Genomic DNA, 13,456 nt, shown 5'->3' on the forward strand with positions numbered 1-13,456 from the left:
TTCCTCAAGATGGCCGTATATGCATGTTTTGTATGACAGAAAGAGAGAGAGCCTTGCAGCCTGCAGTCACTGCATCCATCTCTCTGATGTCCTGGCTGAGACGAGTAGACGTGGGATGCATACTAACAGACGCCTGCCTGCCTGACAAACCAGAGTCCGGGTTAAGACTGCTTGATATGTGAGGAGCTCTCGAAGCCTGGCCGTAATTTTTTTGAAGATGGTGGCAGATGTGGTTATGTATTCTGAAAGCCTGTGTGTGTGTAGCCCGTTAAGACCAGCAGAGTTACACAACAAGGTTTTCATCAGCGCAGCAGTAAACAGCTGAGTGTAAGGAGGAAAGTGTGTGTGTGTGTGTGTGTGTTTGCAGCAGGGGATGGAGGGGGGTTTAGTTGAGGTTGCAGTGCGATAGATTGAGCTTGTCTTGTCGAGGGTGGGGGTGGTCAAATAATCTGGGACACACAGCCCATGTGATTGTCACCATGGTGACAGGATGAGCTCAAAGGCAGTGTATTTGCTCACAGCATTTAGTTGCATACGAGTGTGTTTGTTTATGTGTACCAACATTCATTATTTTCTGATGTTGATAAAGAGACTAGCTCAACGTGTGTGTGTGTGTGTGTGTGTGTGTGTTATGTAGCTTATAGCCTATTCAAAAAACCCTTTCTGTGTAGATGGACTTTAATCACTGCCAAGCATTTTTGCTTGTTTGCACTTACGCTTTTAGAAGCATCTTGAAATGACCAACTGAAGAGGATGTACATTGCAAAATCCTGTTTTAAATGCACTGTGAAAAGTAGTGTGAAATGTACCAGGAGTTGGATGACTCGGGTTTTCACAGATCTGGCATATAGTGGAATGACAATACATTTCAATTAAATTTAATATAGATAATAATAATATTCATGACAATAATAATAATAAATGTTTCTAGCAAATTAGAATAAGTATCTTTTGACAATTTTGAATGGAGTAATGAGGCTGTAAATTCAATTTTTGCAATGCATCACATGAATGAAGTACATTTGGAAATATATTAAAATAGAAAACAGTTATATTAAATTATAATAATAATCCACAATATTACTGTTTTTACTGTTTTTTGGTGAGCATTGGGGAGTTAAAAAAAACAAGACCTCAAACTTTTGAATGGTAGTGTATTTTATATGAATACATGTGAACTTTTAATGGCAGTCAGTGTTAATTGGTTTAATAGGTTAACATAGCTAATGGAGTGAGGATTTGAGAAACCCTGTGTTAGGGTAATCCCATGTGGCATGTGCACAGGGGGTTTTGTTGGATTTCAGCCCCCTCTGCTGGTGGGAACGGCTTTCAACACAACATAAATAGTCACAAGTGACTGCTAACAACTTAAGCAGGATCATGTGCAACAATAAATAAACTGATGTGACAAAATTAGAGTTTTCCATTGTCACATGACCCTTTTTGCCACACTCTTAGCATTTACCCCTGGGGCACACCATGGCATGAAAACAATGTTCAGTCCATTTGTCTAGGAAATAAAGAAAGAAAATGCAGTATTTGCCTTTAAGGTTATAATAGCCTAGTCTGCACTAATGCTATCTGTCCTTGTTTTTATGTGTGTTATACTGTAGGTGTTGAGAGAAAGAGTGTCTGGGCTCCAGAAAGTTATAGAAAACACGGAATTTGCTTTGTTTACTGATATGGGAGAACAATACAACCTGGGCTGCATTTCTCAAAAGCATTTAGCATTTAACCACTTACAATTTGAGGAGCACTGCTACAGCTGTCTGATTGTGCTTGCCCCGCCAGTCTCCTGAGCATGAGTCTCACCATTACCTGATTGGCCCAAGCCAGGGGTAGGCAAGTTCGGTCCTAGAGAGCTGCAGACCAGAGTTCAGCTTCATCCTTAATCAAACACACTTGAACAAGTTTATCAATCCACTCAGGATAACTACGGTACAGGCGCAGGACTGCGGCTCTCTAGGACTGAACTTGCCTACCCCTGGCCCAAGCAATGCCCAATGCAGGAAGGACCTTCCTGCCCACCAACCTGTGTTTAAGAAGTAAAAAAAAAAAAACTTATTATAGAGCTTCAGAAGCTCAAAATATGATTGGTTCAGTTTTGTAATAACACCAAACCTTCTTAAATGAGCTGAGCTTTTATACAGTGGCAGGAACTAGTATGTGAACCCATTGGAATTGGTTAGTATTCTGCAACAGTTTTGCTACAAATACTTGAACATTAGCCTTTGACAAGCGCGTCAGCCTCTGCAAATCTGGACCAAAGACAGAGGAGCTCACTGGCTGAAAAATAAAATGATATTACACAAGATTTTATTAGCGAAACGTTAATAAATTAACTTTTAGTGTTATTTTAACTCACTAAAACTATCTTCACACATTTTGAACTGCACAACATTTACTTCCCGGTCAGCAACTCTGCCAAAATCAAAGTCTTAAATTTAATCGATTAACGATTTTATTATTTTTAACCTAGTGCTGTTTATATTTTAAGGACAGATAAGCGACTGCAAATATTACGAACAATACTTTATTTTATCAAGCCAATAAAAGAAAGAGGGCGATAGCGTATAGGCTAAACCAAAGGCTAAACACACTCCCTTCATATAACCGCGCTTTAAACCCGCTTGTCTGCCACCGGCCCAGTTCATTATCAAAATGGGGGTGCCATTAATGAAAGTGTTTTAAAGAAGTCGAATAACTGGGATTATAAAATATACATTTATCATAACTATTTCACAAAACCTGTGTTTTGCCATAAAGGACACATATTAGACGAACAGACTAAGCTAAAACAATTAAAAGAAGAGCTGTGGCGTAACGGCCACCCCTCTATATTCAGTTTCTAGAGCAGCCCGCAATGTTATTTCGCAGTTTGATAGACAGTCAAGACAGTAAGGTGTTACGAATGAAATGAAATATATTATCATAAGAAAAATAAGTTTAGTACTTTTTAAACATGTTGCTCAATGAATGCAGTTTGTGAAAAACTGTGAATAAATTGGATTGGGTACACTATATGCTGCTTGATAGTGTTTGATCTAAAGTCGTTACTTCCTTTGACCGGTGAGTGGTTTGCTATTGAAGGTTTAGCGTTAATCTCTTAAAGTTAACGTTACATGTATGCGCGTCTTTATGATATGAAATAAAGAATAAAAGTATAAAACGGACTGTTTGCATTATATTTACATTTGTATCACAGATCTTATGCAAGCTAGCTTCTCATTTGGTAGCATATTTGCACATATCAAAACATTACGTTAGCATAGCAAGGTTTATAAACACTAGACATATACAATAGAGATCATTTTAATATAAAAATAATCCTAATATGTAACGTCAAAACAAAAATAATACGTGAACGACAGGCTCAAGTCGGCGTTGTGTTGAATGGCGAGTGTATCGTTCTATGGCGAAGCTGCATGTTTGGGAGTGTTATGATCTGGAGACCCGGGTTCAAATCCCGCTCTCGACGCTTTGTGTTGTTTACTAAATGGTTTACGAATTTGTTACCAGTTTCTCTTCGATTTTATTAAGTATCTTCATGTAATATCGTAATAATAATAAACTGACGTTAAAAAAAGGAAATGTGTGTTTATTCAAATGTTTCTTGTTCAGTAAAGGTGCTCATGTCGTCTTCCTCAGGTCTGAATCTTGCTGCCAGCATGAGTCGTCAGTGTAAGAGCTGTGGTGGAGCAGACATCGACACAGACCCGGCCCGGGGGAGTGCGGTCTGCACAGCCTGTGGCTCGGTTCTGGAGGATAATATCATCGTATCTGAGGTTCAGTTTGTGGAAAACAGTGGAGGGGTGTCTTCAGCCGTTGGCCAGTTCGTGTCCGCTGATGGTAAGAGCTGTTCTCTTTAACCTAAACACAGTTGGGATCACATCATTCACCTTTTGAGGGGCACCAGTGGTAATGATCTTAAAAAAAAGTTTGCTAGCCAATTTGACTGATGTAATATATTATTAATTTCTTTCACAAAAAAAATAAATAAAAAATATCTGTGAAATTTGACAAGCAACAGGGTCACATTATGTAAAAATGTTCTTTTTCAGATTGATCATAGTTAGCAGAGGCCAGTACCACATCCTTCTAATACATTGCAAACTCACGATCAATTACACTTCAAATAATTTAATAAAAAATATATATTTTTTTTAAATGTTATTTAGTAAAAAGTAGTTTATTAAATGGACAAATCCCCAAAAACTTTTTCATGTGATACTTTTCCAGGTCAGCACCAGGTTGGTTAGTTCCAAGGCTGTAAATTATGTCAATATTATTTAGAAGTTCGTCCTTTAAAGCTGCAGTAGGTAACTTTTGTAAAAAAAAATTTTTTTTATATATTTGTTAAACCTGTCATTATGTCCTGACAGTAGAATATGAGAGAGATAATCTGTGAAAAAAAATCAATCTCCTCTGGCTCCTCCCAGTGGTCCTATTGCCATTTGCAGAAATTCATCCGCTCCCTGTAAGAAACAACCAATCAGAGGTCCGATACGTAACTTTGTTTGTATTCTAAATGTAGAAAAATGTATATAATAAGCAAGTACACCATTAATCCATTTCCAAACCGTGTTTTTAGCTTGTCCTGAATCACTAGGGTGCACCTATAATAAGTGTTTATATTCGGACTATTTTAGATTGCTTCGGGGATACCGCGGCGGAGTAACCCAGTACCTTTGTGATTCTTCATAGACATAAACAGAGAGAAGTAGCTCCGGCTATGATGTTCTTCCGCAAGACGCAAGCAGTTCTGTTTATTAACCGCTAGAGCGTCAAAAGTTCCCTACCGCAGCTTTAAGTGTAAAATGAGCATTTTGGTTAAGCATGCATTTGTACTAATCTGATCTTTAAAGTTTGTTGTTGTTGTTTTGTTAATTAAGGAAAAATAAAAGCAAATTTATTTGACAGTTAGTGATCACAATGCATTTTATTTGCAAAAGCAGTATGCCAGGACTCCTGCAGATTGAATGGGCTTGGATTTTTCCACCTGGCCCCATCATGTTATTTGTCAAATCTCATTGCACTTTCCTCATCATGACAAGAAACAATGTGAATCATTTGGATTCACCATTTATCATCGATTTTCTTTTACAGCGTCCATGGTCATCCTAGAAAAGAATGTGTGGTTTCAGTATTAGAATGTCAACTTTTTAAAATGACATATTGTTAACAAATTGCTTATTTAATGTAGTATCATGTTCCTTAACTGTACATAATTTAGCAATGGAAAATTACCTTTTATTATTCCTTTATGAATGCTGGAACCATAACGGCTTCTGCTACCAGGGAAGAACAGGGTCCCTCTCAATTTGTCATATGATGATTTTACCGCCAAAAGCTTGTGATCACAAAGAATACGGCCATCATCAACTTCTTTTTGCTGTTGTGTATGCAAAAAAGATAATTTCTTTGAATTATCGTTGTAATCCTCACACATTAAATTGTTCTGCTCGCCTACTACATTTAAAAAGCCTACTTTTTCCAATCCGTGCTTTTTAAATGGCTGAGCACTGCTTTCAGTGGCAAGTATGTGACTTTGCAAATGTTTTTGGCCCCATTCACTTCTACTTGCTTCAAGTTTTTTAGAAATAATATTTTCGGTGTAGAGAGAAGAATCTTTTGTAGATGGATTGTTAATCAACTCATTCAGATGATCAGGGGAGTGTTGAAAATCATCATCAGGACTGCAATTGTCCATGTAGTCTTTCAGGAAAAGCTGGTCACTCACTTCATTGCTATTTGGATTGTAGTTTGTTGGATTACTGATGGCAATGAGAGAATATAAAATGGAAGGCAAGGTTTCATTCATGACGAGTGATGCATTTTTTGATCCTCTGTAGAAAGCTGAAGCAGAACCGTCGTCAGCAATCATCACAAAATGGTCTTGTTTTTGACCACTCCTTTTCTTAGGAGTTTTCTGTGGGATGCCAACCAGGAAAGATTTGTAGTCTTTAAACAAGCCATCAACAGAGTTCTGCTGGCCTGCTGCAGGTGTCACAGATGGAGTGGGTTTGAGAATCGTTTGAGGGTTAAATCCGGCACCAGGTTGGTGTGGATCGGGAATATTGCTGGCGTGGGGTCTCTGTTCTGATGTCTTTCTGCCTTGGTTTGATGAGGGATCTGCACGGTGTGGAAGTCCTCTTTGCAGAAATGGTGTCTTATCTGTAGAACAGCAGTCTCTGACAGGCTCAGAAGGAAGGTTGTTTGGCCACGGTTTAGGGTCAAAAACAGAGGCCGTGTGAGAGCTGCTAAGGTTTCCTTGTAGGTCACACAGCGATACAAAAAGAAAAAGTTAAAGCAATTCTTTTGGTGAATTTTCCTGTAATAGAAAGTGTTAGTACTAACCATTTACACCTGCAGTGTCTGTGATTTTGACCGTAGCAAATTCACGTCCTTCAAACAATCTGGATGTAAAAATCTTCTTAACAGAGTCAAGTGCATAGAAGCATCTCACAGTGAGCCTGAAATATTCAGAAGGAAAAGATGAGCCGATCAGAATTTTTTTGTTTTCAAAGATCAATCGTATTTAGCCCAATTAAAATGTTCATATATTGACAAATACCTAAATTTTGATTCCCTTGTAATGGCTGATTCCTGGTCAATTATGACACCTCCATCAGAAATGACCTCGTTTTCATACACAATGTAGCCATCACCAAACTACACAAGGATGCAGATTACATATTCATCAGTGAACAGATAAGCACTACTGCTTCAAAGTCAGCAAGTTTTTTTTATTATTCATACTTTTCAGCAAGGACACGTTAAACTGATCAAAAGACATTTATAATTAAATGTTGTCCTTTTGAACTTTTTGTGGCCATCATAGGAATAAAATGCAATTTTAAATATATGTACAGGTATAGATATTTATATGTTGGTTATATATGTCAATTTATGCATTTACCAATAATCTAGTTCCACATGTGTCCACACCAAAAGAGAAGATGACCCGTGTCTCATCGGTTGCCTTGGGTGTGCAGCTTCTGTCTAGAAGGGTTGTGCTGTTAGGTGGCACTGTTGGCCAGGTTTTTGTAGTAGTTGCCACCACAGTCATCAGTCCATCTGTGGAACACACTAGAACAATAGAAATGATTGTTTATTAGTGAGATACCATCTTAAAGCTTATAAACCCTGTTGGCTTTTTATGGTGTCTTGCCTGTTAGTTCTTCACTCTGAAAGTAACAGCGCTTTGTCATTCTCTTGTGAATCTCCAGAGTCTTTGAGTCTCTTATAAGAATTTCAAAAGAGCCAACAAAGTTTCTCAATGTGATGTTCTGGAAAAACAGGAACCTAAAATGTTAGCTTTAAAAATATGTTCTAGGTTTTAAATAATCATTTTTGAAGCACTTATTTAATATTTAACCCTTTTTAAACTTCAATTTTTAATGCATTTACGTTTTTTCCCCCACACAAAATTATTTTCAGATGCTGTTATAGCTCAAATTTATTATACTTATGTTAAGTACAAAAGGAGATCTGAATGAAGACTGCCATGACATTATGAAAGTCAACATATTATTTGAACGGCGAGTTTTTCTTTACCTCATAAATGTAGCCCGATGTGTAGAGTGGGACCTCCAGAGTCATACTCTGACTGTCGTTTTTCAGTATGTATCCCTCCTGTCTGGATAAGTCAGATGTGAGGGCTTGATGCCCCACACAGACCTCCCAAAGTCCAGCCTGCTTCGGATGATTTATTCTGAATATTATGCTCTGTGCAGTACAGACAGCACTGACATCAGGAGGGACTGAAGGAGAGGGAAACAAATAAAACTTAGATTGTCGGTCACTTGCATTTTTAAAAAAATGTAATTTAAGGTCATTAACTCTTTAAGGCTTACAAGCATCATTAACATCTGCCACAACTGAAACATTGTGGAAAAATGTGTCGTTTCGCTCGATGATATTTAGAGTGTAGTTAATTTCTACAGAGTACTGGAGAAGTCCTTCACCCAAATACTGTCAATTAGAAATGAGATTTTTTTTAATAATAGGATAAATATACAGTAGTACAGTGGGAATGATAAATAAAAGAAAAACCCTCACCACTTTGTTAACGGATTTATCTTCAAAAGGAACCTTAACGATGAAGCCGTGGGTCCCATTGATGTGGGGGATTTTTGTGATGGAGTAATGCTGTTGAATGGCATCTGCTACTGACAGACAGTTCTCATTCAGCTTGATTGCAAGGAGCTCCACATCCGAAGCAAAACTACCAAGATATACAGTGAACATTTCTTCATGAGGCAAAGTTTCTATTAGAGGGGAAAAAAAAACAAAATTAAAATAACACCTAAAATACACTTGCAATCATCTAGATCAAATAATCAGAAAAAAAACATAAAAAGGTGTTCTTAAATCACACACACATGAAATTTTTTGTATGTTATAAGTCATTTAGTTATGTCACTAAGCTGTTATTGGTTATCAGAATTATCTGCATCGGTCATAAAATCAATATCAGTCTATTCTATAATGGTATGATGATAATCTCACCATCTATAGTGAAAGGAATGCGAGGAACTAGTGGTGTCTTCATAACTCGTAGCTGGCGATGTCTGATCTCTATTTCAGTATCATCCAGAAACACATGCGAATAGATGTGCTCATAGCACGGGAAAGCCTTGTAACTCTCTTTATAGACATTATTTTCGACTAAGCTCTGCAACAAACATGACAAAATATTGATTCTTTATTTCTCGTTTGCATAAATACACATTAGTTATTGGTTTGTCCAGTACAACATACCATTCTGTAACCTCCTGGTGCACCAAAAGGCACTGAAATGTGCACCACCTGCCCATCCTCTCCAAGTACGTAACCCATGGTTTTCCTGGTGGCCTCGTCCAAGAGCTGAGCATGCACACCCAGCTCAATACTCCTGCTTACAAACTTAGAGAAGTCCTGCACCAGTGGGCTCATGAATTTAGGAGTCCTCCAGTGCAAAATCACTCCATCAAATGAGCTAGGGGCTGATAAATATGCAACACTGAGAGAAAAGGATTCTCTATGACAGCCTGAATTGTTATTTACAATAAAGATATTATATGTGCAATTACTTTACTAACAATTATTTCTAGAATGTATCAGAAATTGAACATGGCCAGTGAGTTACCTATCGTACATGCCGCAGATGTGTCAAGCATCACTACAGCCCATTTCTGCCTGAAAAACACTGTTGCGTGAATCTCCTCTACAGCAATGCCATCAATCTAAGGAAACAAGGCTGGTTTCAGCTTACATGTTAAAAATACCCAAATACTATCATGGAGGTAACCTGCACAATGAACATTTAAAGGGACAGTACACAAACTTAAAATCTTAACGACCCCAAACCTTTGAACGGTAGAATATACAACACACACTCAGGCATTTTTCAGAATATTTTTTGTATTCCATTAAGAGCTTCAGTCATTCTGGTTTAGAATGACTTAAGGGTGTGTAAATAGTAACAGAATGTTTCGATGTCAACTATCTCTTTTAGTTTCACCTGCCTCTGTGATCGTTGAATGTGTCTGATTGTAGGCAGAACGAAAGACCACCCTGTTTGGAGTGGAATCCAGCATGTATCCCATTCGCCTGGCGTCAGAGATAGACATCGCATCCAAGCTCTGCAAGTCCTGATTCATGAACATTATCTGCCACTCGGAGATGGCAGATCTCTGGGCCTAAATGTGGAGATGCAGAGCTGGCAATAAAAAAATTCAAATTCGCAGAAGTTCACACGCAAGTAAAGTGTCGATAAAAAAAAAAAAACGTATTAAATAAATATAAATAAAGCGTCAAGATTTTACGAAAGCAAGAGCAGACAGCCAGGGAGTGCTGTGTTTATCAGATCTGCAGGGTGCATCTCTCGCCACAGTCACCTAGATTAGAGAAAACCAGATATTGTTGACCAGCTTTAATATTATTCATGTACAACTGTAGTATTTATTAATATTTTAAATGAGCTTTTATTTACATATTTTCAGTTCATTTCAATTTAAGATTGTCATTTTCCTGTGTGCTTATTTTTTAATACCCATGTTTACCTTTTTGAGTTTAAGTAATTTTAGTATTTTAACTTGAACCTTTTTTTTCTTCAAAATTCTCTTTATGTTTTTCATCAAATATATATTTATCTTATTCCAGCTTTATTTAAAAATGAACAGAAATCATAATAGTTTTAATTAACAATAACAACACCGCTTTGCACAGTCCTACCTCGATGTAGTTTTCTTCACAGAGGATCTCTTTTGAGGACCAGTCAACCGGCAGTGTGCAGTTCTCTGTGAGAGAGTATTTCTTCTCTCTCCCCGTTTGGTCAGTCAAAACAACATTCAGCTTGAAAAGGAAGTTGCTGTCATTCTACAAGACATCATACAACAGAAAACAATGTTCTCAAAGTCATAATCAAGACTCATGGATCTGATGGTTCTAGAACTAATCAATGCAGTTTTGTCTTAGGACTTTTTTTAAAAGAAACTCTTGCCTTGTTTTCGGTGTGGCAGGAGAAATAGGAAGCTCTCAGAGATGCCAGGCCATTCAAGTTGTTCAACGTGTAGCCACACATGGATGCATGATCCTCATTAATAATTTGCACCCCATTTTCAACTTAAAAAAATATGTGCTGATATGAGAATTAAAATCTAATGTGATCATTTATGGTAGAGATCATGGTCAATCTACAGCACCATACCTACAGCCTCAAATCTTGGGACATGGCCTGTAAAGCCCACATCAACAGACACCCAGAAATATCGATCACGACAGTCGGTCTCAATGGCACCTGAAGCATTAAAATTCATTAAGGTTCTGGATTTAACAAGATGTACCACAATATGTTAAAATGTCACTATAAACAGACCTTTTGGATCAGTGGTAATATAACTTCCATTCATCTGGCACAGTTGGAAGCACAGGAAGAGAAGCCTGTGATATATCAGTTCTGCATGTCAGTTTTTGAGATTCAAAATCTTGTTTTACATCTTTGCATATTAATGTGCAGTAAATTGGTCATAGAAAGTTACCCAAAGCAGAAGATAACATCCATGATTTGACAAAACACTATTTTTTTTATATATATAATTGAGCAATATGCTACTAAGAGGAAAGCCAGCAGTGTTGTGGTTTATTTGTATCGTCCTGTCACTCTCCTCCGAGCTCCCTGACTTGATTATCAGTCTCAGGTGTGTCAATCAATCTCTATTGGTTGCTATAGGAACACTTGTGTAGAGATATTGGCACCCGATAGGTGTCACTGGAGTAACCATACAATGATAATGCTGTTTTTACACAGACATCCTCTGGGGTGCGCTAGAGCTGTATTTAAAGCCTCAAAATGTCGTTGGTAAATTACAGGCTTTTATTTATACACCTGTGTATATACTATAAACCAAAACTATTCATATTTAATGTATTTGTCTTATTTCAGATTGGCCTTCATCTTTAACACAATAAATAGTATTTTTTGTTTCTTTTTTAGGTACTTCCAAAGCTCCGGTTTTAGGCAGTGGGTTCCACACAAGTCTGGGAAAAGAATCACGAGCTCAGACACTCCAGAACGGTAGGCACTGGTTTATATTAGTCACATTAGTCACTGAATGATCATGGTTTATAAAACTTGCAGATCACAGTTCATCTTAAATTGAAAGGTCTTTTTTTCTTATGTTAAACTCAAAATAGGTGAATTTGTAAAGAATATCATGTCCACTCTTTTCTATACAATAAAAGTGAATGAGGATGGGAACTGGCAAGCACCAAAAATGAATAAAGGACCATAAGTGTAAAATAAAATAGCCCATATTGCTCTTGCACTAAATTCTTTATCTTCTGGAACAAAACCATATGATGGACTATCATTTAAATTAGCATCATATATAGTACCATTAGATGCATTACAGAGGCTATATTATTCTTGTGGGTGAATATTCCTTTAATATTATGTTTTAGTTAATTATTTACATTAATTTCTGACCTAGTTACAACTCAAGTGCTAATTAAATTTACATAATATGCATCTGCACTTTCATTGAGCTGCCTGATAAATGTCTTTGGTTTCCAGGTGTGTTGATTTAGCAAATATAACACATAGCACTGAATAAATATGTACTTGTGTATATGAATCAGAGGGGCTGTGAGAGCAATGAGTTTTGTAGCATTATATTATACATTGCTCAATTACAGCTCTCTGTCCTGATGCATTTTCTGGGCTTTATTTTAGCTTCTAGAATCAAGGTCACCAATTGTATAAACACATGATTCAATTTCAGACTCACAGAAGCTTCTCATCAAAAACAGATCAAAAACTTTTGAAATGAGTGACACATAATAGTGCTTATGAATTTGTCTGGCAGGTAGTTTTAGTTTTAAATGATTTTGATAGAGATTTCTGATTTATGAAAGTGTCCCTGTGGTCACAAACACAAGATTTCATTCATTAAATAAGGTGTCCCATGTCCCTGCAGTGTGGTGGTCGTTATGTAATTCTGCTGTCATTCAGTGACCTGGCTGATACTCCAATGGCATGTGCTCTAAGAAAAAAAAACCTCTGGTATTAGACAGAATAGAAGGATTATGCTCTTAAAAGCTTTTAGAGTTATTTTTGGCCTGCCAACATGACACTTGACACTGCAGCTTCTGGGCTCCGCAGTTGGGGAACAAAAAAGTCAAACATCCAATTTAACATGTGTGTTTCTGTTTATACCATTGGTAAAAAGCAAAGCAAAGCAATAGTTTGTTCAAGTGTGATTATAAAGACTGTTGTTTACCAATTAAATGAATTAAATTCATTCCTAAACGTTATCTATAAAAGCAAAATAAGGCAAATAGGTTTTCAAGGACCTCTTTGTCACCCCGGCTGGGTATCATTGGGTCCCAGTTTGAAAATCCCTGGGCTAAGTAAAAAGTTTAATGCACCTATGCATCTGCTAAACTCATTATCACAAATGTGCACATTTAGAGGACAGATTGATGAAAGCAGCTGTTTCAAGCATAATGAATGACTGGAACATGCCAAACTCATCAACTCCATCACATCTGTACCCTTTCTGCACAGCACAACAACTTTGCATGTATAAAATGGTAAAGCAGTCTAAATCATTCTCATTGTTTACAATGTGGGAAACTTCCACTGTGTGGGTGAACAAGGTCTTTTGCTAAGTGATGTGTTAAATCTGCCAGATAGCACACTGGACTGTGGATTTGAATATGTTAAACACATCCTAGCCCAACGTGGGATTTCAGGGCAGACTGATTTATTCTGTGTCCAATGAATTATAACTGGACCTGTTTTGAGATCCTCTGCGAAGGAGTAAATGTATGAGTGACTGTAAAAGAAGGGAAGAGAGGGACGTGGCCTCATATGGGACGGTAAACAGCTGTCTTTCTTCCCGTTTTCACCTCCAGGCTCCATTAAAAGCCTGTCTGGCTGTGCGCCGTTCTCATGACATCAGTGCTACTG

The 13,456-nt window shown here is 37.4% G+C and overlaps 2 protein-coding genes across 4 annotated transcripts in view; one reads left to right on the forward strand and one right to left on the reverse strand.

Moving 5' to 3' along the window:
- The first annotated feature begins 2,864 nt into the window (after nt 1-2,864).
- LOC127938629 (transcription factor IIIB 90 kDa subunit) overlaps nt 2,865-13,456 on the forward strand; it is a 64,724-nt gene continuing 54,132 nt past the window's right edge. The window contains exons 1-3 of the mRNA XM_052535366.1: nt 2,865-3,069; nt 3,649-3,849; nt 11,480-11,560. Coding sequence (XP_052391326.1) covers nt 3,669-3,849; nt 11,480-11,560 — 262 coding nt within the window. The 5' untranslated portion in view covers nt 2,865-3,069; nt 3,649-3,668. The remainder of the gene's footprint in view (nt 3,070-3,648; nt 3,850-11,479; nt 11,561-13,456) is intronic.
- LOC127938627 (uncharacterized) lies at nt 4,921-11,159 on the reverse strand. 3 transcript variants are annotated; one of them, XM_052535362.1, is made up of 20 exons: nt 11,025-11,159; nt 10,862-10,926; nt 10,694-10,783; nt 10,487-10,608; nt 10,219-10,362; nt 9,810-9,881; nt 9,510-9,683; nt 9,131-9,227; nt 8,764-8,987; nt 8,512-8,677; nt 8,062-8,270; nt 7,857-7,974; nt 7,558-7,763; nt 7,172-7,289; nt 6,920-7,089; nt 6,575-6,672; nt 6,358-6,473; nt 5,489-6,270; nt 5,248-5,392; nt 4,921-5,120 (listed from the first exon to the last, which is right to left on the reverse strand). In XM_052535362.1, the coding sequence occupies exons 1-20, from the start codon at nt 11,045-11,047 to the stop codon at nt 5,116-5,118; spliced, it is 3,144 nt and encodes a 1,047-aa protein (XP_052391322.1). In that variant the 5' UTR covers nt 11,048-11,159; the 3' UTR covers nt 4,921-5,115. The 3 variants fall into 3 exon arrangements, with proteins under 3 accessions (XP_052391322.1, XP_052391323.1, XP_052391321.1); XM_052535363.1 differs by having other exon boundaries at nt 5,248-5,289; nt 5,423-6,270; XM_052535361.1 differs by having other exon boundaries at nt 5,248-6,270; nt 11,025-11,158.

This window comes from Carassius gibelio, chromosome A20 (genome assembly GCF_023724105.1).
Source record: "Carassius gibelio isolate Cgi1373 ecotype wild population from Czech Republic chromosome A20, carGib1.2-hapl.c, whole genome shotgun sequence".
Lineage (NCBI taxonomy): Eukaryota > Metazoa > Chordata > Actinopteri > Cypriniformes > Cyprinidae > Carassius > Carassius gibelio.

Bases quoted from the DNA above. Each gene is read 5' to 3' on its own strand.
- LOC127938627 (XM_052535361.1), bottom strand. From the start codon at position 11,047: ATGGATGTTATCTTCTGCTTTGG. The intron at 7,290-7,557 runs GTAAAGAAAAAC...CTGTTTTTCCAG, and splicing joins CATCGGGCTACATTTATGAG to AACATCACATTGAGAAACTT. The intron at 6,673-6,919 runs GTAAATGCATAA...ATCCTTGTGTAG, and splicing joins CATGTGGAACTAGATTATTG to TTTGGTGATGGCTACATTGT.